General features: G+C 32.7%; 1 protein-coding gene across 1 annotated transcript in view; it reads right to left on the reverse strand.

Moving 5' to 3' along the window:
* Nucleotides 1-402: 402 nt before the first annotated feature.
* The window catches only part of LOC145838968 (uncharacterized), a 75,496-nt gene continuing 52,913 nt past the window's right edge, over nt 403-22,985 (reverse strand). Inside the window, 58 exon segments of the mRNA XM_082946587.1 lie at nt 403-583; nt 652-698; nt 1,292-1,434; nt 1,771-2,003; nt 2,234-2,438; nt 2,658-2,797; nt 3,108-3,216; nt 3,277-3,394; nt 3,529-3,624; nt 3,711-3,818; nt 4,139-4,225; nt 4,493-4,678; nt 4,921-5,028; nt 5,343-5,457; nt 5,688-5,746; nt 5,860-5,964; nt 6,031-6,135; nt 6,732-6,935; nt 7,138-7,368; nt 7,598-7,765; nt 7,822-7,947; nt 8,187-8,348; nt 8,419-8,502; nt 8,731-8,847; nt 9,570-9,715; nt 9,775-9,952; nt 10,337-10,543; nt 10,777-10,857; nt 10,912-11,043; nt 11,087-11,137; nt 11,361-11,509; nt 11,607-11,674; nt 12,007-12,184; nt 12,446-12,559; nt 12,869-13,005; nt 13,173-13,297; nt 13,514-13,598; nt 14,257-14,437; nt 14,602-14,752; nt 15,085-15,308; nt 15,565-15,657; nt 15,715-15,972; nt 16,193-16,432; nt 16,854-16,985; nt 17,315-17,434; nt 17,495-17,611; nt 17,715-17,891; nt 18,039-18,228; nt 18,847-18,971; nt 19,230-19,349; nt 19,540-19,729; nt 19,962-20,146; nt 20,435-20,581; nt 20,978-21,198; nt 21,432-21,633; nt 21,998-22,111; nt 22,263-22,400; nt 22,765-22,983. Of these exon segments, the coding sequence (XP_082802713.1) occupies nt 403-583; nt 652-698; nt 1,292-1,434; nt 1,771-2,003; nt 2,234-2,438; nt 2,658-2,797; nt 3,108-3,216; nt 3,277-3,394; nt 3,529-3,624; nt 3,711-3,818; nt 4,139-4,225; nt 4,493-4,678; nt 4,921-5,028; nt 5,343-5,457; nt 5,688-5,746; nt 5,860-5,964; nt 6,031-6,135; nt 6,732-6,935; nt 7,138-7,368; nt 7,598-7,765; nt 7,822-7,947; nt 8,187-8,348; nt 8,419-8,502; nt 8,731-8,847; nt 9,570-9,715; nt 9,775-9,952; nt 10,337-10,543; nt 10,777-10,857; nt 10,912-11,043; nt 11,087-11,137; nt 11,361-11,509; nt 11,607-11,674; nt 12,007-12,184; nt 12,446-12,559; nt 12,869-13,005; nt 13,173-13,297; nt 13,514-13,598; nt 14,257-14,437; nt 14,602-14,752; nt 15,085-15,308; nt 15,565-15,657; nt 15,715-15,972; nt 16,193-16,432; nt 16,854-16,985; nt 17,315-17,434; nt 17,495-17,611; nt 17,715-17,891; nt 18,039-18,228; nt 18,847-18,971; nt 19,230-19,349; nt 19,540-19,729; nt 19,962-20,146; nt 20,435-20,581; nt 20,978-21,198; nt 21,432-21,633; nt 21,998-22,111; nt 22,263-22,400; nt 22,765-22,983 (8,432 nt within the window).

Here is a 22,985-nt window from a genome sequence, read left to right on the forward strand (position 1 = left end):
AGCAACTATTTTTACATTCTAGGAAATCCCTAAAGTTTTCGTAAACAGTTTTACGTAATACTCCCGTTAAAAATAAATTATCGATATTTTTATTTATAATACAACTTGAAAATGAATTATACAATTAGTTTTAGTTCAAGTTATGCAACATTACAAAAAACAACAAAGAGTATAATTAATCAATGGTTTCTTCCTTTTTTTATACATTTAATCTTAAGTAAAATTAATATTCTTAAAAGTAAAAGAAACGAAGTTACGCGTTTTCATTTTTTGTAATTCCTAACAAATTTCTATAAACATCTAAACAATTCTTGTAAAATTTTTAACTTAAAAACAAATTTTTAACTTTATTTAAACATGCAACACTATCTTAAAAACATTCAGCCATTTTAACGTTGAGCTTCAAACAAACTTCTGCTGAGTGTCGGACAACTTCACGTAAACGTTGCTCATCCGGTTCCTCAATAAACCGTCATCACCCTTAGCATCCAGCGCCGCCTTCCTCGCAATCTCGATAAATTCCTCGTTCATCCGGTCCTTCTCGTCCTTATCCGAGCTTCCCTCACCCCTCAGCTTCGGATGCCTGATCAACAAAAATATTTCGTGATTATTTAGCAACAAAATGATCTTGTTTACAATCAAAACGCTCACCTACTCTCCAGGGAGCCGACATTTCGCGGATCTCTTCTTGTGTCAGCCTGCATGTAAAAATATGTTGAAACAGAATAAGTAGATTATTTTCAAATTCCTCTAAGTGAAGGTTCAAAACGGCCGCTCGTAAATTTAGCAAGCGTTAAACAGTCAAAGCCAATTACTGCGGTGGTGGTATGGAGGTTCGATAATATGTCGAAACGCGAGTTTGATTTATTGCGCGTTTAAAATGTTTGTATAAACTGTTTTCGCTCTTATTGGTGCTCTAAAGGTTAGAATTTAATTTGAGCATTTCATAAATCTATTTGTTGAAGTTTATTGTCTATATTGAAAATAAATTTGTACATTTGTACAGCCTTAAACAGTTTGAATATGAATAAAGTTTATCAAAAATAAATCAAACATTCATATGTTCTTTTATAAAACTACTCAAGCTACTTTCAAGATGTTTGTTGGAATTAAATTTAATAAAAAAAATTAAATCTTTAGTAACTTTTACTCTAATGCTTAGAAAATGTAGTTTCTTCTATTAGAAAAATAATTTATACAAAAAACACAATAAGAGTTTTTATTTTAAAGATAATAGTTTTACAGTTTTACAATGAAATAAATATAGAGTTGTGGTGAAAATTCCACTGACCTCACTTTTCGTAATGATGTCATCACCGGCGATCGCCCTCTCGTACATTTCCGTCCTCTTTTTGTTTATCCGCTTAGTGGCTGCTTCCGCTTCCGAAGCACGCAGCTTGACGTCCGACGCGTCGCTTATGACGTCACAACGCGCTGCGAATCGATATAGTGATTGATGTTGTGTTTTCATGTGTGTAAGCGAAAATAAAAGTGCTAAAGGTCTTTGTTATGTAAAAACAGTTGGATTTGTAAGTGGTTTAAAAATGGGGTGTTACCATGTTAAGTGACAGTTTAAAAACATTATTAAAAAAAAAAAAAAAAAAGTCCATTTACTTACCTTATATTAATTATTAATACACTATGTTATAATTTTGTATATTTTTTAATTTTCAGGACTTAGAGTTTTAATATAATTAAAAATAATGATGCACGAAATAAAAGATTTTTTAAAATTATAGTTTTCAAAAATTTCTAACAAACTAAACAAACTTTGTTTTGTTTCCCCGCCGCTCTTGTTCGAGTTGATGCAAGCGAAGAACAGCTCGTCGTTGAGAACGGCCAAGCACCTGTAAAGCTCGTCGGTGAAGTCGTCTGTGTCGTCATAGAGGCACTTGGCAACCACTTGCGCCACCACGTGGACGACCATCATCACCACCTGGCCGATAGCGTCCTGATTTAACCTGCTCCTTCTGACGTACAAGATCGTGTTTGACTCGTCATAACTGTTTGTGAAAGTTTAAGAAATGTTCTATCAGTAAATAGTGTTTTTTTTATGAACAACAATGATTTAAGAGAACTTACTGAAAGTGTAAAAAAATTAAAAACATAAAACTTTACAAAATAAACCAACTATAATACTACTCTCAAAAAACGCAAAAAAAACTAATGGTTTTTTATTTAAATACATATTAAAATATATTATGAAATGCAACTGTAAAGCTCGAAAACGAACGTGAATGATCCGCGGTAAGGGTGGTGCTTGCTGGGGCACATGGCGAGAGGTATCTTCTCAGCAACGAGCACTGATACGGGGAGGTGGTGGAGCGATCTCTTCAACAACGAGACGACAAACAACACAAACTTGTAGCTGATCATCTCGTTCACGGTAAGATCGCTCAACCGTGTCGGTTGGAACTCCTTGTCGTTCGTGATCGCGTCTTAAAAAATCAAAGTTGGTGGATGTTGGATAAAAAAACAAAAATTCTCTTGTTTTCTAAAACCAACGCTAAGAAAGTAACTTTGCGATTTCTGTAGACACTTAACTAAATAAGCAAAATAAGTAAATTCTTAATAAATCAAAAATTCTAAAAAATTAAAAAATCAAAGTACATACTAAAACTTAGTTTATGTTTAGTTGAAATATTTTATCAGCGTACCAGGGCTCACTGTGGTCTTGTTGTTTTTCGCCCGACTTTGTTTCGTTTCGTTGTTCTCTTCTTTAGACAGGTAAGCTTGAATTTTCTGCAGCGTAGCATAGAGAGGAGACTTCATCAGTGTTCTCTGCAAGGACTCCTCGCTGAAAATATCATTAATTTGGTTGTTACAGATAATAAATGCAAGTCAAAACTCACTTAAAAGCTAAAAAAAGCACTTAGTTGAATTTTTATTAGCAGCTAAAAAGTAGTAATGGTAGTTTACCACAACATATACTTTTTATTGAATTATACTTTAAAAATGTGTTAATGCTTAGTGTAGTATTGTGATAGTTAGTTTTTAAATTCAATATATTATAAGTACTAAAATCTTTTGAAACAAACGCTTTTTAATGTCTATTTTTATATATCAACAATAAGGATTCAGAAAAATATCATTGTCAAACATCCTACCTAAGAGACTGTTGCTGAGGTAAAATCTTGGAAACTTCTAATAGTATTTTACTTATATCAACATGAGCTTCTTCAACACTTTGAGATTTTGTTTGAACGTCTTCTTGGGCTACAATATTTGTTTCGATTTTTAATTGACAAAATAAAAAAGAAAATTAATTTAAACTACCGTTTGCTCTGCCACGTTTAACTTCTTCGACCTTTTCTACTTTCCTTTCGATTTTAGGCGCAACTTTAACTATTTGAGGTTTTTCAATCATTTCACTGCTTTTTTCTAATGCTTTGAGCTAAAATTTAAGTAAGAAACTTTAAAAATACACAATTTTTAAATATCGTTTACGTATAAAAACTAAATTCCGTCAAATCTTAAAAAATAAAACTGTTCTACTCATAAGTAAAACTTTCATCTTTAACTGTTTACCTGTTTTTTCTGCATTGCGTTTAATTTTCGTTTCTGTTCATCTTCCATTATTTTAATACTCTTGTCTTTGTCTTCTTCAAGCTCTTGTTTTTTCTCCTTAATTTACACAAATATTTTTTTTAATAAAAAATGCAATATTTTTATTAACTATAATAAAAAAACTTTATTTTTCAAAAACCAACGTCGGTTCTTTCCTTTCGTATTTTATTCAATCTTTCCTCCAGCCGTGACTTCATTCTCAGTTTTTCCTCGTCCATACGACGCTCCACATCCGCCATTTCTTTTTCGTACTAAAATTTATAAAACATAAAATGTATTTTTTGATTTTAATCAAAATCTTTTGGTTCTTAAAATTATCGAAAAATTAATACTATGTGTCGTTTTGACACTCTTACAAAAACAGTAAAGACTTTTGAGACTTTTAGATTATTACTACAAAACACTTTTTTAGTTTTGATAATTACTGAGATTTAAAAAAAGCTTTAAAAAACTTAGTAAAATAATGTATCGTAATAAGTTTCAATAAGCTATCAAATTTTGAAGGAAGCTCTATACTTAATACTTAAATGTTAATGCTCTGAAAAAAAATTTCAACTTTGTGTTTTCAAACCTGGTCAATGATCCGTTGTTTTTCCTCTTCGCTCGCCCCAACCGACGCTGCTCTTTCAACTTCGCTCTTGATCAAGTCTTTCTTTTGCTGCGAAATTTAAAACAACTACTTATAAAAACTATAAATCTCGATTAAAGACATAAGTATTTAAATATTCGTTCAATTTTAAAACAACTGTTTTTTTAACGCAAACACTTTAAGGCTCACGACGTTTCGCCGCTTATACTTTATGAACAGCGAAACGTGATAAGCCAATAAAGTGTTAGCGTTCAAAAACAGCTGTTTTATATTCGAACGGGCTTGTTTAGATCTATTGGATTCAACTTTACGCAGTATCTTGTATTTTAATTCAACCTGCAACATCTTCATCTTCCTCCTGTTCAGCACTTCCAAGCTCTTCTTCCCCCTCGCCCTCTCGTCTCCCTCCTCCCTCCTCAACTCTTCCTCCACCTTCCTCATCTCAGCCCGCATCTTCTCCTCCTCTTCCCGCTCCGTCCTCGCCAGCTCCTCCGCCATCTTCGCTTCTTCTTCCGCCCTTTCCTAGTTAATAAAGCATTTTTAAAAACTGAAATTTTTAAAGTTGGAATGTGAAGATAACGGTTTTGAAAAAAGTACTGTAATTTTTTTTGGTCAATTAGTTTATCTTTATTAAAAAATTTATTGAAAATGTTCTTGCTTAAATCACAAGTTAAAAAAATTGAAATTATTCAAGTTAACCATATTGGTTTAAAATATTCAATAAATTTTACTACGCTTACAAAACAATGTTTTGAAACAATTACCTTTTCCAGCTTAAATTTAAGTTGGTTTATTTTGTTTATCTTTTCGTCGCTCAAATTGTCTTCCATCGAAGATTTGGAAGAAAACTCTTTTATGGCATTTACGAATTCCTATATGGTAAAATATTTATTTTTATAATAAATTACTTAGATTGAAGACATGCATACATCTTTTTATACTAAATTAAAGAACAAACAGTTTTACGAGTTAAATTAAATTTATTACTTTTATAGTCTACAATGTTAGTTTCTTACTTACTGTTGTAGAACTTTTCAAACCAAATGTAGTTAAAGCTATATGTAAGTAAACTACAAAAAACCTCACGGTAAGAGGTATAATATAAAAATAGCAACATCAAACTTAATGAAATTAAAAACTTCAATAAGAAAGTTAAGAAACTACTAATTTTTCAACAGACGCTTACTTTGTAATGCGCTTCTTTCAACTTAAGTTTGTCTTCTGCAAACTTGATCTCATACTTCTGCTCAACATCGTTTTTCAAGTTCGCAATTTCACGCAAATGTTTCTTTTCCATTTGCCTAAAACAAGTAAAATGCACAAGCATTTAAAATATAGCTTTGATTTTATGCATTGCTAAAGCAGTCAAAAATACTTTTATTCAAAAACTTTACTTATTTTACTAAAGTAGGTGCATTAAAAAAGTTTAAGTAGTATAAAAGACAAGAGCATAGCTTCTAAAATTAAATTAAATTTTTACTTGGTTTCTTCATTTTGTTTAAGTTCCAGTTGGCGTTTTCTCTTCATTAGCTCGTTCCTAGAATAATTTTTGCCTTCAAGTTCTGAAAGCTGCGCTTCATGGCGAGACATCTACAAAAAATTTTATACTAACCAGAAACGATTATAAATAAATATTTCAGAATGAAAATAAAAGGTAAATAATAACATGATTTAATTTGTTTATTATTGTACTTAAAACACACCAATTTTTGTCTTTCACTTTCTTGGTCAGACTTAAGCTTTTGCATCAGCTCGTTTAAGCTTAGCTTCCTTTGCATTTTGTTTTCTTCAATCAAGTTTTCAGTTTCCTTAAGTAAAAAAGTAAATTAAATCAAATTAAAACCTAATTCGTATTTCTAGCTTAATTTTATTACTTTTTTATGTCTCTTTTCTAAAACTTCATTCACAATTGCTTTTGTATTTTCATCTCCATTTTTGTTTATTCCTTCTAATATCAAGTTTCTTTCTCTCTTTTTATCCTAAACAAAAAGTATTTTTTGACTTAAAAAAATTTTTTTTTAATTTGTAAAAATTAATATGATAGACAAACTGTGTTTTATATAAAACTTGCAAATTACTCTTAAGCCTATTTTAAGTAACAGTTTTGCATCAAATATTCTGGAAAAGCAAGTTGTAATACGTGTTTGACTGTCAGAAATTTATTTTTATTTTTTCTTTGACGCATGTCTTCTGTAGCGATAATAAATCATTTTAAGAAAAATAAAAACTTATCTTGAAAATTGTTGATATATTTAAAGATAAGTTATAAAAAACGTTTTTTGTTACTTTAGGCGATAATTTTTTAAAGTATGCTGAATAAAAAAAAAATATATTCAAACGTACTAAAAATGATTGAGTTGTAAACACAGGATATACTTTTGAAAGAACTAAATACTTTTAAAACTTTGACTTATGTTTCTCAATATTTAATAATTATAATTGTTAGTTATCACAAAACATAATCTTGAAGAACTAAGTTAAAAGAACAAAAATAAAATATCTAAACTTTCGTACATAACCTTAGTTGTTATGTTCTACAGTTTTTTTTATCTCAATACTTAAAAAAATAACTGACAGCTTTGTCTCGGGCCGCATCAATTTCCTGCTTCTGTTCGATCAACTCCCGCTGCCTGCCGACTTCGTGGCTCCGCCTCGCCTCCTCCTGCTTCCTCCGCCTCTTCTCCGCCATCTTCCTCCTCAGCAAGCTCTTCTGCCTCTCGTGATCCGCGCGCAGCCTCTCCTCCAGCTGGTCGATCTCTTGCTGGTGCGCGGAAAGCAGCTGTAAAAAAGTGGTCTAAAAATACTAAAAAAGTTGTTACACGTTCTAAATGAACAAGTTCAAAAAAACAATAAAAAAACTTTTCTGTTATAAAAATTCATATTTTCATTGGTCAAAGTACTTATTAGAGCACGTTTGTTAAAAAAAAACAAATAAGTATATATTGCAATATCTCCAATCAAAAGTTATTTGATTAAATAACCAGATCCGCCTGCATGTCTCCCCCGTTGCTCTTGCTCCTGGCCTTGTCCTCGGCGTCGTGCTTCGCTTGCATCTCCCTTTTCTCCTTCTCCATCCTCTTCACATAGTTCCTCTCCAACTTCTCTTCTTCCTCCTTCTCCTGCCTGCCCATCTCCTCTTGCAGTTCCTCCGCTTCCCTCAGCTGCTCCTGCTTGCTCACCGCCAGCTGCCTGCTGTGCTCTCGCTGCAGCGCCTTTTTGTGTTTGAAAAGTTTAACTAAGTAGTTTTTCGATTAGTAAATAATAAATAGCTTGTCTTTCATTTAACTCTACTGTTTGTTTTAAACAGTTTTTAGCTTTGCTTATAAAAGAAATATATAAACCAAATGTTTCTATCATAATTATTTTTGGCGTTTGACTGTGAGCCGTTTGTTTAACAAACTATTGAATTTTTTAAATTTTTATCAATGTTTGAATAGATACTTTTATTTCAGAGTTGGTTTCAACGAAGTCTTCTTCAGCAGCGCTCTGAGACGCACTCAAGTTTGCAATGATCTTGCCGGCTTGGTCGCTGTTCTTTTCAGCGCACTTCTCGGCCGCGCCTTCCAAAACTTTCCGAGTTCTGTCTGCCAGCCTCGCCTTCAACTTCGCCTGTATACGAAGTTTAGTCATTTTGGTGGAGGAAAATTTTAATGTTTTATACAAACCTTCATAGCATCTTGGTGTCGACTGAAGTTGTTCTTCTGCATATGGCTGATCTCCTCCATCTGCCGGTTGAACTTTTCCAAGATCTCCTGCTGCACCGATTCATTCACACCGTCTTCGCTCGCCAGCTGTTTGAAACAACTGACATATTACTTGGTATCTTTAAAAGTTTTTAAAATTTATTGTTTATTGAACAACAAAAAAGCGCTTAAATTTTTTGGTTTAAGGACCTGGTGCACGTGAAACCTTTCAGTTATCGAGTCGTACGGCTAGTACTATATAAATTAAACTCAGAGGTTGTAAATTTCAATCAGCCACTGTTAAAGTATGTTTCTGAATTCAAATTTTATCAAAAAGTCTTTCTTACTTTTGACAGGTTTTCTTTGTGCATATTTGAAACTTGTTCCGCCTTGTCGTACTCCAAATAAGTCACTATGTTGAGCTTGGCAAGTTTTTCTTCTTCATCCAGATTACTTTTAGCTATCTTGATTTCATGCTCGTGCTTTTCGCTTAAATTGATTTCAGAAGCCTATAAATTGATAAGTACGTTGATAAAAACTAAAATTTAAAGTAGTTGTGCAGTAAAACAAAAAACAAACATTTAGCTCAGACTTTTGTTTCTTTCTTAATTGTTCCAATCTCTTTCGTTTTCTTTCTTTCATGCGAGCTTGCATTTTGCTTATCTTAAATTAAGTATAAGATTTTTAACAAAGCATACATACGGTTAAACACTTGTTTTTATTTTCAAGACTAAATGTTAAAAATCCTAAAAAAATGTTAAAGTAATCTTGTTAACTAATTGATTTTAATATTAACTTTTGTTTATAAAAGTAACATATACAACAAAAAATATATATAACTTGCAAGTGCTTGTATTTGCTAAAACTCGTTAGAATAGTAATGCGTATAACCTGTGAATCTCTCTTGTCGTTTATTTGTTTTGTTATCTGGTTTTCTTGTTCAACTATCTGTTTGCTGAGCTTTTCTCGAACATCATCGGAAACTCCTTCGACTTCAAGAAGTCCTTTCTGCGAGGTTGAAATAATATAAAAGAAATCTTATACTGCTCAGCTATGTTTATGATTTAAGCCAGTGCTTCTGAACCTTTTTCTAGTGGCGGAACCCTTTTCTAAAGTTCAACTTTTCCGTGGAACCCCAATTTTAATTTTACAAAAATGTTTAATTAAATAAATGTTATTTTTTAAATTTTGAAAGGCTTCGCGGAATCCCTGAGAGGCGTCGCGGAACCCCATTTTAGAAGCACTGATTTAAGCAGTAGTTAAATCAACTACTTTATATGAAAAATGTTTGGTTCATATATTTTTTACTTATATCTTTAATCTATTTTATCAAAATAAACAATCTGAGTTTAGTGTAGTATGCAACTTAACTTGCAAAAAACATAAAGCAGACATGCTGCAAAAAACTAAACTAGTTTTAAGAGATTTATTGAACTTTTATAAAGCATTTTTTGTGTGTGAATAAGAAGAAGTCAAAGTGTTTAAAATATATAGTAGTGAACTTTTTAAGTTTACTATTCTATGCAGAATACACTTTAAAACTTTTAGAATAGCTTAGTATATTTCTAAAACTTTTTTTTGAAGTAATACCTTTAAAAATGAAATTGTTAATAAATCAATAACTTTACTGTAGTACAAGTATTATTAATTTGTATACATAAAAGCTCGCTTATGTTTAAATTTTAGTACATACTTTTATTCTCAGTACATACTATTAGTGATAGACTAACCAATTGCTTTTCAAAGTTTACACATTTGTTTACATCAGATTCAATCTTTTCTTTATTCGCTTCGCCCCTTTCTTCAACAATAACATTTTCCAGCTTTGCTTCTAAATCTTCTAAGTTACTTAAGGTATCTACCATACTTTGAACACCTTAAAAAATATGGATAAAAAACAGCTTTGTCTAAAATATAGTTAAACATAAAACATACCGCCCAATCCAGCTTGCTTAAGTTGGCTATTGTGCGCGTTCTTCAAGTTTTCGGTTTTCTTTTTGCGCTTTTCCTTGAGTTTCTGCTTCAGTCGTTCCATTTGCTTGTCTCTCTGAACTCCTATCGAGTTCAGAGCAGTTTCAAGTTCCTTGTCATGTTCTGCAAGGAGCTTGCTGACCTGTTTTTATATAATAAAGAAAAATAAAAGCAGGAGCATAAGTCTTTATTATTAAATAAATGTGTATTACAAGCATGTAATTTAATAAATAGAGTAAAAAATTATTGTTTACCAAAAATATTTGAACGTATTGCTTAAATATAGACTAGAGCTTTGGATCTTTAACAATTGTTATACTCATTTCAAAATATTTTTTTTCTAAATTAAAGTTTAAAAACATTGCCATCTTAAAAGTTTTAAATAATTGAAAATTATAAAAATAAAGAGCATGAAATTTTATTCTTGCAGTATAAATTTTCATAAAATAAAAATATGTTTCTGTTTTTGAATTGTAACTATAAAAATACTTCGATACTATGAGTTAAAACTAATAAGTAAACGAACTTCAGTATCAGAAAGTGTTCCGTTCAGTTTGCTGTGTAGCTTGTCTGTCATGTCGCTGATAACTCGTTCACGTTCCTCGTAGTGGTCATTGAGCAATGACGACATTTTGTTGTTTTCCTCTTCCAGCAGTTCGCTTGCCAAGTTGTCCTTTTCTGTTTGATGCGTTCTTATCAAGTACTCCTGGCTCGATAACTTTGAGCCTTTGTTCTGATTTTTTTTTTTTTTGATTAAAGAAAATAACTTTAGATTTCAAAAAATATAGACCATGCAATCATTTTTTTTAGTCTTAACAGTACGCAATAAAAAAGTTAAATACCTAACATACATAACATGATGTTATGTTTATATTTGTTATGTTTTAAAAGACGTTTTCCGAAAATCGTTGATATAATAAACAACTGTATTTTAACTTGCAATACTTGCAAAACTTAACAGTAAACCTGTGATTTCCTAAAGTTGTCTGCGGAGCTGTTTTTGAACTGCTTTTTGTAGTCTTCGACCAGCTCGGGCGACAACGGTATCTAAGATTTAAAGTTTTATATGCCAGTCGAACAAAAAAACTACAAAAAACTTACCTTGCCGCTATTCAATCTATCTAGTAGCAGCTCAAGACTGTTAAGAAGCTCTGTGTTCTCACTGATTCCGTACTGAGCTGTTTAAAAGATAAATATTGTTAGGTTTTGTACAACATGATAAGTTTTGTTTAACTTTATCATTACTTGTAAGTTTTTCTGAGGTCTTTTCCACGACCACACTTGAGCTTTGGTTGATTTTGCTCATGTCGACTTCGTTGATAATTTTCTTTAAAATATCTCAAGTTAATTTTATGTTTAAAAAAGTGCATTAATAACATTAGCTTTATTAATGTATATTATTTAACTTTTTTTACTTGACAAACTGTTCTATTGTTGATTTATTACTGAATAAACAGAAAAGTTACAACAACCATTATTCAAAACAATAAGTACGTCAGTTTACAAAAGTGTTTAAAAAACAAACAAATCAACAATAGAACAAAACTTACTTTCAGCCCTTCAGTTTGCCTGCTCATTTTTTCATAAAACTGATGCATGGTGTCCTGGTGTCTGCTCAGCTGCGAACTCAAGTGGAGGTTCTGGTCTTCCAGCTTGTCGTACAACGTTCTCACGTTGAAGTCTTCCAGCAAAATCTCGTCTGTAAAGTTCAATAAATTTATTCAGACGCGTTCTAGCTGCTGAGGAAAGTTTAGGAAACTTTTGGTCGGTATAAGCACAATAATGTTTTTTTTTACCTTTTTTGCTTTTGGGGTTTTCTGAGCCTTCGGCCTCACCGCGCTCACGAATAAGTTCGATGTTGTGGCTGTTATTATGAATAGAAGTTTTTTATTCTCTGTTTTGTTATGAAGTTTTGTCTTTGCTTGAAATAAAATATTTTAAAACATATAGATAAATAAATAAAACACTTTAACTAGTTTATACTTTTAATGTAATTGATTTTTTACAAAACTGTAGTAGGCTTAAATCTAGTTCTAATTTTTTTTTTAATGTACACCAATTTTTTTAAATAATCTACTTGTTTTCTAAAAACTTAAAATAAATTAAAAGTTTGTTAAATATATCTAAAGCTTAAAATTACGTTTTCAAGCTTATTAACTAAAATAAAAATTTTCCGTCAGTATCAATTTAAATTACTTCTTATTATAAGGTTGACCGCTAGATGGCATCGCGTATGGGGGAATCCATCTTTCTCCTAGCGACCGATATCTTGGCAACCAGTTTCGCATCGGGTAAATACCCGCGTCGTCAGGGCGCATTATGATGATGGCGATGAAGAGAGCAAAGGCCGACAACAAAAACAATCCAAGAATAACTAAAATATATTTAAAAGTTTGCCAGATTCTGTAAGTTTTTTTTTTAACTAATTGTTTTTTTTTACTTTAAGAAGTAGTCAAAAAAAATTTTTACTGGTTGTCAATTAAATAAAGAATTTTTTTGTTTTATGAACAAAACTTATTTATAAAAAGTTGCGTTTGGTTGCAACATTTTCATACTTCAACAAACAAGAACTTATTTACAATTAAAAAAGAGAAACAACTTTGAGTGATTTTTGTTTTTAAACACTGTCACCCACCACTTATAAGAACGATGTTGGGTGTCAAGTTTTCAGGTTGCTGCTTGTAAACCCCCAACTGCGACAAACTTGACTGGGTTCTCGGCTGGATGCGCGTTTCAGGACATACTTGACCTTGAGATGAAAAATAAATATTTGTTGTAATAAAAGTATTTGTTCAAACATTTTTTTATCTAAATGTTTAAATATGTATGGTTATCACTTGATTCAAGTAATGTTTGCTGTAAGAAATAATCAGCTTACCAAACAAACTATTTGAACAGAATAAACTTTTACAAAGTATAAAAATAAACACAACTGATAAATGGGGGTAAAATACCATTTTTCCAACAATTATGCCTAACAATTAATTTTTCAAAAACAAGAAGTTGTCACTCAATTTAACCCCTACTGCTTCACATTCCCCCCGTCACACAAACGAACCGTTCGGAAGCACGTTGATGATCACCTCTCGATCGATATTCTGCGAGTCGGCAAACACGAATATGCCAGCGTCGAGGAAAATGTGGGCGAAGTTGTTGACCAAATAATCCGACTTTGTGACGTAATCCTTCAGCTGCCTGCCGGTTGTTAATTATTGATGCGGTTTTTACATGTGATCGGAAATACAGTTTGTTACGTAAATGATGTGAAAACTAAATTTAGTTTGGTATTTTTTTTATTTGGCGTAAAACAAAAATTTTTGGGAAATTTTTTCATTTGTATGTTATTTTGTAAAACAAATTACCTAAATGACCCGTAATCAAATTCTAAGTTGGTGTTGAAAAGATGGTTTCTAACGTAAACTGGATAGTTACTCAGTGTTCTGTCAGTCGGGTGCAAAACGATTCCGAACAGTACCATTTCTCCGAGCTAAAAATCAATATATTTTTAAGTCGTTAACACCTTAAAATTAAAACTCCAAAAGCAAGTTTACCAAGTAAAGAATATTAACTCATGTTCTATAAAAACAATATATACTACTAAAAAAAAACTAAGCTAATTTTAAATTTTACAAGAAAGCTAAATATAATAACGATGAAAAAATTTTCAAGGTCTGCTGTAAATGAGAAAGCGCTTGTGTCAAACCTGCATGCAAATGACTGGGTTTTCTACTGCAGGCACTCCGATTGAAATTGATGGCGACGTTTCGTTGCTTATCGCTTGTAATATTCTGTTTATTTTTGTACTTAAAAATAATTTATTTGAAAATTTTTATTTTGCGAAGAAAATTGAGTAAACTATAAATCTATTTTAGCAAATAGTTTAACCTTAAATTAGAGAAAAAGACTATTTCGATAATGTTCTGCAAATATTTAAAAATTATAAATCAATCATAATAAATGAAAACTAAGCAGCTGTATTTTAAGCTGCTTAAATTCAATTCGAAGTTTACTTTTTGCGAAAAAAGCTAAGTAAAAAATAAATTTAGCTAAGGGAAAATTTTAATTTTAAATAAATAAGTATATATATTTTATTAGATATTGTTCTACAAAAACTTTAATTTTAGATTTAACAACTAAACGAAAGTTGAATATTTGCACTTTAAGCTGTTTTAGTTATTGTAAACAAAAACTTTATATTTTCAAAATTAATTAATTAAAATTACTTTTTATATATGAATAAAAAAAATTCAAATCTTGTTTTATAAATATTTTAACTTTCATTATTAAGAAATTAGAAATAACATATTCAATGTTAAGCTTTTTAACAAAAAACCAATTAAGTTGAATATTTTCAGAACAAAACAGAAAGTCATTTATAACAGATACGGTTTTTTTTTAATAAAACGACGTTAAAATAAAATACTTATGAAAAACATTTAAACAAACTTTCGGCCAGCAAAATGCTGATACAGGTCATAACCATCATCATCATAATACTCCACGCTTCTTTTTCTGCGTGACGATACGCCTGACAGTGACGTAATAATTCGATCTGCCAACGAACCATTAACAAAGGACTCGACGGTTTCGGCAGACGTTGGGTAAGTACCATAGAATCCGTAGTTACCTTAGAAATGCATTACTTATAATGAATTTAAACATCATTTAATATTTTATAAATCAAAATCCTTTTTAGTAGTTATGTAGTCTGGAGGCTCCTAAAAACATATATACAATTTAGAATATGATGCAATTTTGTTGCTAGTAGAAATAATACAAACTGCTACACACTAGATTGCACAAGTATTGTGTTTGAAGATGCAATGTTTTTAGTAGATGGACCGTAAACGTCAGTAATATTTATTGTTTGCGTGGAATTGTCGCTCAAAGATGTCGTTGTTATTTTCAGCTTGCCCGTGTCGGCGTTTAACTCCGTAGATATCTGAATTACAAAATTAGAAGTAATAAAAAAGTCATAGATCATTAAAATTTTTAGTTTTTAAAGTTTTTCTTCTATTTAAAACTATTCTAAATTAATAAAAGTTTTTACAGAATGCTTTTTTAATATAAAGCTACAAAAAAAAATTAATCAAGTTGAAGTTTTTTTTAAATTTATTTAGTTTTGAAACATCTAAACACTTAAAAACCATTTCCATTTTTCAAACAACCATACAAAAGTTAATGAAAAAATAAGTTATTCTAAACATAAACATTCCCACAGTCTTAATTCTTTTTCTAAATAAATCAAGACCAACTGCTACAGCGAAAACCCACCGAGTTGCATCCTGTGGAACATGAAATCTCCTCTGGAACTGTTATATCATTGCACAGGCAAATACCGCTGTCGACGTCAAATTTTCCTCCGCTAGGTGTGGCAATGCACGCTTCGTCACACATGCCGTTGTCGGGGGCAACGCAGAGGCGGGTGTTAGATTTTCGCGCAGTATCGCTTCCGCACCTGACGTCTACTTGAGCCTCGCAGTTATACTCAGAGTTTCCTATTTTTTTATTGGACTAAGCATGACTGGTTGTTTTAATACTTCCGCACTTTTTAAGTACCACTTTACAGAAAATTATGAAAGCAGAGTTTTTTTGTCTCTTATAAACACCAGTACTTTAGTTTTCTTTTTTGACAAAAATATGCAGGAACATAGGAAAAACAACTTTTTTTGACATATGTTTATCATTTTGAAATATAAAAAGTCTACTATGAGAACTAATTTATACTGGTTTAAAAGGAACGTGCAAACTTACCTTCCGACTGAAGCACGGAAACTTCGTCGTAGTAAATGAATCCCGACTTGCACACGCACGCGCCGTCGCTCGGCTGGAAAGCCCTGTTGTTTCCTGACAAAAAAAAAACGATCATTTTCAACACAAAAAATCTCTCAAACGTTCCCATACCTGTGCACTTGCACTCTGAAGCGCCCGGCTCGCTGGTGGCGCTGCTCCCGCACTGCAGGCACGCTTGCTGGCCCTCCAGGTTGTTGTACGTTCCCCGTGGGCACTTCACGCACACGGACGACACCGATCCCATCGCTGACCCGTACGTTCCGGACGGACACGGGATGGGGTAGCCGGTCACCCCTCCGCTCGGCGTGACGCCACCCAGCGGGCAGTAGTTGCCGATAGGGCACGGGAATTCCTGGTAGTTGGCCGTGCCTTGGTGGAACAAAATAGTTTCGTTTAAAACTCAAAACTTTAGAGAAGGTTTATTTTTTGAGATACATTAAAGTAATGAGTTTAAAAAATAAGTTTGAAGATTTTCGAAAACAGTTTTGTGGTTCAACAAAACTTGGTTTTTATGTAAAAAACTATATTCCAGCAAGATAATTTTCAAAGTATATTTCAAAACAACATTTTATCATATCTAATAACAAACCGGGCGGGCAGTAGAAGCCGGGCGGACAAGGCAGGCACTTGCTCCCGTCTGAAGAATTTCTGAAGCTTCCTGCCGGGCACTGCATGCACGATCTCTCCAAAGTGTCCCGGATGCCAGAGTCAGATATGTTCAGGGGCTGGTACCCGACGTCACAGTTCAGGGGCGCGGACGTGCCGGCGGGACAGTAGTACGGGTACTTGCACTTTTCGGGCGTCGACGTTCCGTTCATGCAGAAATAACCTGCGTGTTTGTGTTTTGTACTGGTTTCATACGTAGAAAGCTGAGCATGAAGCTTTTACATTGATTTTAAAAGTTTGCCATATTAACAATTAAAAACGTTTGCTATTGTTCTAAAAAATATATTTACCTAATGTTCCGAAGCATCTATACCTAACATTAGTTTAACTTTAATTTTGATGTTTTTATTTTACAGTTAAAAAACTCATATAAGGTGTTAAAAATGTCATGTTTAGTTCTCTAAAAAAATATTATTCTAAATATCATTTTTTTTAAATAGTATAAAAAAGCTCACAATATTTCTTCTATACTTAAAAATTCAGAGTTCATACCTTTTAGCAGGTGTTTTAAACTTAAAAAAAACTATTTTATAAACGCTAGGCAACTTTAACTTTTTTTTTTTTTATACAATATTTATTTTTACCTGGTGGGCATTCTTTAGGATCTCCCGTCTGCTTGGGGCAATAAAATCCCTCGGGACACACAGATGGAATGGAAGAACCTTCAGGACATTGGAATCCCGCTTCACAGGGTATACCGATCACGTTTGGAATTCCTAAAAATTTTAAGTTAAAACTATGTTTAAAAAAAAAAGTGAATCATTACTATAGTCTTCTTGGGCTAAATTCATATTTTTTAATTGAAAGTTTGTTACTTTAAATTTAGATATAAAAGTTTTAAAGGTTGTTCTTCACAGTTTTGTTTTTTATACAAAGTTAAGAACTTTTTTTTCAATTTTGTAATGCTTTTCAAACAAATGGCTATTTCAAACCTATATATAACTTTTTAAAAGTTCATAACATTATTATTTAAAAGGTTGTTAGAATATATCGACTCAAAAACATAAAGATAATGATGCAAAATTTATCGAAAAAATACTCATACCTGTAACGTACGGATCTGGACAGTAGTATCCTTCCGGACACGGCTCGCAATCGTCAACGGATGTCGCACTCGGCTCGTCCCTGAGCGTTCCTTGCGGGCACAGCTTCGGTGGTTGTCCACCTTTGAGTTTTATCACATTAAAACACTGTTACGTGCAAAACTTTAGTAATAATTTTTTACTACCTCCGGTGCAGTAAAATCCTTCGGCACATGTGGACAGGGAGTAATCCGATAATCCGGTGTCGTTGCACCAGTAACCGGCCGGGCACGGCAAGCAGTCGTCTTTACTTTCTCCTCCTGACGAATGTCAAATGTACACAAATTAGCAAACACATTTTAGTACTTAAATTTTAACTCTACCTACTACTTCTCGTATTATCTTAGCCGCACGAAAACCAACCTGTGGTGTTGCGGAAGGTGTACCTGGGGCAGGGTTGGGGTCCCGCCTCCGTGCTGCAGTCGCTGGTGTTCATGGCGCTGCAGTAGTAACCCACCGGGCACTCTTGAGCCACAGGGTCGCCTTCCAGGCACCAGGAGCCGCGCGGACAGTTCTCACAGTCTTCTAACTTGCTTGCACCTTTGTTAATGTACATATATATATAGTAGCTGAAATACAAAGTTGGAGAACATACTTAAAAAGTTTAATATAACTAGTTTTCATTTTAAAGTTTTATAATTTAAAAAATGTAAAATATTTTTCGTCAAAAAAGTATCTTTTACTTGCCTGGATTTTCGCGAATAGTGTTCTGCGGGCAAGGTACAGGGTCTGTTTCGCCTTTCAGGCAGTAGTGGCCAGCGGGGCAGAGACCCGCACAGGTGGCGCGAGTAGAGCACGATATCGGTTCGGTAAAAATTTCAGAAGAAGTTTTCGCCGGCGAGCGCGACAAACAGAAAAATCCAGCATCGCAATCTCCCTGAGAAATCAAAGTTTTTTTTTTCAATTTAGTGCTATCAAGTGTTAAAAAATAACATAAAGAATTTTTGACTAATATAAGAAAACGGCAGTATAATATGAAAATTCAAGTAAGCCGTAAATACGGGATCAGAACAAACGCCAGTTATTTAGTATTTCAGACAGTTAAACAATTTTATTCAATCAGAAAAGCTATATATAGCTCAGAAAATTTGTCTAATGAAATAACAACCAAACTATTTACTCACTAAGCTTTCATCATTTATTTGACATTATCAATTTAGTAAAGGGTTGTGAAAACAAAAAGTAAGAACACAAAGTTCAAATACATAGAAAAAACTATTAGAAACACAAAAATTAAAAAAAAATTAAAGTTTAGTAATCTACACAAACAAAACGTTTTTTAACTATACTAAACAAAACAAACATTTCAATTGTAAGTTAAAGTAATTTTTAATTTTACTTTCAATAAAATCAAAAATTCAAGCTTATAAAAAGTAGAAAAGTACATATGTACATACAGTTAGGTGTTATATAGCTTTTCTGAATGTAAGTATTTTCTTTGCTACTTAAAATTTCTAAAAAAGTTTTGAAAAAATTCAGCTTAATTCAATTTCACCTGTATTTTTCCACTCATGCAGTATTTTCCAACGGGACAATCAGAACACTCCTCTGGACTCTGCAAACCTTCAGTTGTGTCCAGTGTGTAAGTTCCGTTCGGACACAGCTGGGGATATTCGCTTCCTGAATGTCTCGATATTAGCTATTTTGTTTGTTTACTTTCTAACAAAAAATTGTTTTTATAAGCTAAAATTAGTAAAAAAGTTCAGGCTTATTGGACTCATAAATGTTTTTGATTGTTATAAAACTAAAACTTAAATGTTTCTACAATGTTTGAAATATATAAAAAAGTAGTTAAGCTTTTTTTAATTCATTTAAAACTGCAATCTATTTAAAGTAATTAAAAACTATTTAAATTTTTAACTTAAACATTTTTTAAACCTTCTGGACAATATGAATATGCAGGGCACAGAGTGTCACCACCAGACTCCGAATTTTGGCAATAGTAACCAGGCTCGCAGGCAATACATTCTGATCTGGCCATGTTTGGCTGGTACAACCCTATATTAGTTTTAAGATTAAAATACTCACTTGTTTAAGTTTTTTTAGATAAAAAACATAAAAAACATCTTGTTTATGTATACAACCTTTATTTGCCAAAATTAAATTCAGTCTTTTAAGCTGAACCTTTTTAAATAGTAAATAGTAGTTTTATTATAAAAATAACTTAAAAAATTTACTGAAATAACACCTGCTTCACACGGTATAGGTTTGGGCGAGCCTTCCGGGCAGTAATGAGCCACTGTGCAGTCGAATTGGGCCGGGTCGCTGTTCGAGCCGTTACCAGGACAATAGTAGCCCGCCAAGCACTTTGCGGTGGGTTCGGACAAGCCGGGGTTCTTGCAGTAGTAGCCCGGATCACAGGGTTGGCACTCTGTAACCTGTAAAAGTCACTTTGCTTGAATAAGAAAAAGTACTTAGTTAATTTTTAAAAATAAATTAACCCATATATCTGTAAAAAAAATATTTAAGTTTAGTGAATTGTTTTTCTACAACTTCAACTTAATCTTACTATATTCATAGCTATAATATTCTGTTTAGTTTTTGGCTTAACATATGACAACTTAAAGGTGTTTTGCTAAATTTTTAAACAAAAAATAAGCTGTTTGAAACCTTCGTGGCTCCTGTCACATTCCGCAGTGTTCCTGCAGGGCAGAGTGTTGGCGAAATGGTGCCTTCCAAACAGTACCTGCCCACAGGACACGGACCATTGTAGTCTGGAGAGCTCGGGTCTAACGTTGTTTCTGGTGCTTTTTTGGAGCTTCCCCCTTTGCACCAGTAACCGGCGGCACACTTGTCTGAAGCAATGATAGATTACTAAGTTTATAAGCGTAAAATGTTTTTTTAATTTCCGAAATACATCACTAAAATATAAAAATACTCAATTATTTACTTAATAAACGTAACTAATACTTTTTTTTCGTTTTCAAATATGTTACCAAAAATAAAAACTGTTTTGACATATTTTCAAAAGCCAAAAAGAGTGTAGCAGTTTATTAATTTTGTAGTATGTACTAAGGGTTTAGACTGTTGTATAAATTTTTAACAGAGTATGGTAAGCTATATTAAATTATTAAATTTTAAACCAGTTTCAGCAGGGTTTCCCTCCCCTTCGCAGTAGTAACCAGGAGAGCAGGGCTGGCAATCTGACGGATCACTGCTTCCGTAGTTGTCGTTGAAAGTTGATTCAGGACATGCACTCATGGAGGAACTGTTCATTGGACAGTAATGACCTAGAAAACGGGTTATATTAATGGGCTAAAGATCAAACAGTTTTATTAAAAGTATAAGGTTTAATTATTATCAAATTTGTGCTAAATATATCTTTAAAACCCGTAAAATCAAACTATATTTTAAAATAGTTTTACTTTAATTGATTAAAACGTAAAACATAATTTATGCTCAACATTCATAATTGTATTTATACTAGCAACAAAGTTATCTATGGGCCACCTCTGAAAAAAAAACTTTTTGTAGGTTTTTTAAAATAGAAATTTTAGTCAGTAGTCAAATAATAATAAAAAACAAAACGAAAGATCTCTATTAATAACTTGGTACACAAACTATAAACAGATTTAAAAGATAAATAAGTACACTTGAAAATAAAAAAATACAAATACAATAATTACCAGGTTCACACTTTTCAGGGGCGGTCATGTTGTGGGTGGGACACACGAAGCCTGGCGGGCACGACTCGCAAGCCGACATCTGCAAGTCGGGACCGTAGTAACCGGGCTGGCAGCCCTGCGCTACCCCGCTGCCCTCCTCGCAGTAGAAACCCCGCGGACACACCTCCCCCGTCACCCCGTCGACCGGCTCGCTTGAAGACGCTCCTCCGTAACACACAAACCTTTAGAGGTTAAATCTCACTGGTTTTTATGATTTTTTTAAACTTTATTTGTATCTTTAAACGTTTTTTAATACTAACTTGCTAATTATATACCTTATTTAAGTGTAACTTGAAATGCAATTCGCTTTTGACTTATTATTATTATTCGTCGAATTACTTAATGTTTTATTTTGACACAACATAATTACGATTCAGACATGCAATATATAACTAAAAAAATATTTTTAACGAACCCTTCACTGCACAATGGCAGGCCGACAGGCGAGATTGTGGCGGGATCAGGGCAGTAACGTCCTGGAGGGCAGTCCATGCAACTTTCTGGGCCGGTCTGCCCGCTGAAACTCTGGTACGTGCCAGGGTCGCACTGCAGTGGACTGCTAGTTTCTACTGGACAGTAGTAGCCGGGTGGACAGACACCATTGCCGACGGGAGAACCTGTTTTTGATGGTGCTTTTTTCAAAATGAGACTAAGAAACAAGTAAAGGTTAACCATATCACAAAAAAGTAAAGTTAAAACAATATAGTTACATACATTTACATTAGAAATCTAAGAAGTTTAAGCCTTAAAAATAATAAAAATTTGTTCAGAACAAAACTATTAAGAATAATAAAGGTTTAAATTTTTACATAAAACGGAATTTATTTAAAATAATATAAACTTAAAACTCTGCATAATAAAAATGTATTATTGAAAAATTAATTTTCTCAATAGTAGTTTAAACTATTTTTCGTTGTAAATTAATACTAAAATAATAAACATAGTTACAAATACTGTTAAATGTTTAGAAAATAAAAAAACCTAATACATCTAAGCTACCATCATCAGGTGTTGACTCATTAGCGCCACCTAGACAGTAAAAACCCGCCAAACATTGACCACTTGGTGAAGCTTCGCCTCCATTGCAGAAAAACCCTAAAAATTTAATCAAGCTTAGAAGCTAAATTAATAAAAAGGAACTTTTTAAAAATTATTTATTTCGAACAAGCGTCGCCTCTGGTTGTAATACTTACACTTCATATTACAGTAAATAAAGTTTCTTTTAAGAGTAAATATTAACAGTAACCTCCATCGCAAGGCAAACAATCTGCTGGGCTTTTTCCTTGCAACTTGTCATTATAAGTACCACTAGGACATGGAACTGGCAGTGGTGTACGAACCGGACAGTAATTTCCCGCCGGACAGTCCTCTGGCTCTAAATTACCTGCAAAATTTTATAAAGCTGTTTACAACTACTACTATTATTTACTTCTCTACTTATAAAATTCAAGTGACAAAAAAAACCTTTGAAACATTTTTTGCAACATTTTTCTTACAACAACTATAAAAATAAAACTATATATCACAAATAAAAAATCAAAATGTTTTATTATAAGGCCAACTTTAGATTACACATTAACTTAAAGTTAGGAAAAAATTACACATATACTTTAAAGTTTTACGTTAATATATATGAAGTGTAGAATTAAATTTACAACGTATACCTTTTTTTTTGTAATTTTGGCAAAATAAGCTTTGATATATATACTTTAAACTACTTAATAAACAAAAAAGAAAAAATCACATACCGTCATAAGGATCACAAATTTTTCCGGCAAGGCAAGGGTTGCAGAAACCTCTTTTGGTTTGATCCTGGAAGAAACCTGGGTCGCACACAGTCTGGTTGGCAGAACCTTCCGGACACTTGTGGTGCTTGTCACAGTAAGTAGGAGGCTTAGAAACCTTGTTTCCACCAGGACAGTAGTAGCCTGCACTGCAGTTTCCTGTTGGGTTGACATTTCCTACACCT

This window comes from Thalia democratica, chromosome 1, assembly GCF_965202585.1.
Source record: "Thalia democratica chromosome 1, ktThaDemo2.hap1.1, whole genome shotgun sequence".
NCBI classification, from domain to species: Eukaryota; Metazoa; Chordata; class Thaliacea; order Salpida; family Salpidae; genus Thalia; species Thalia democratica.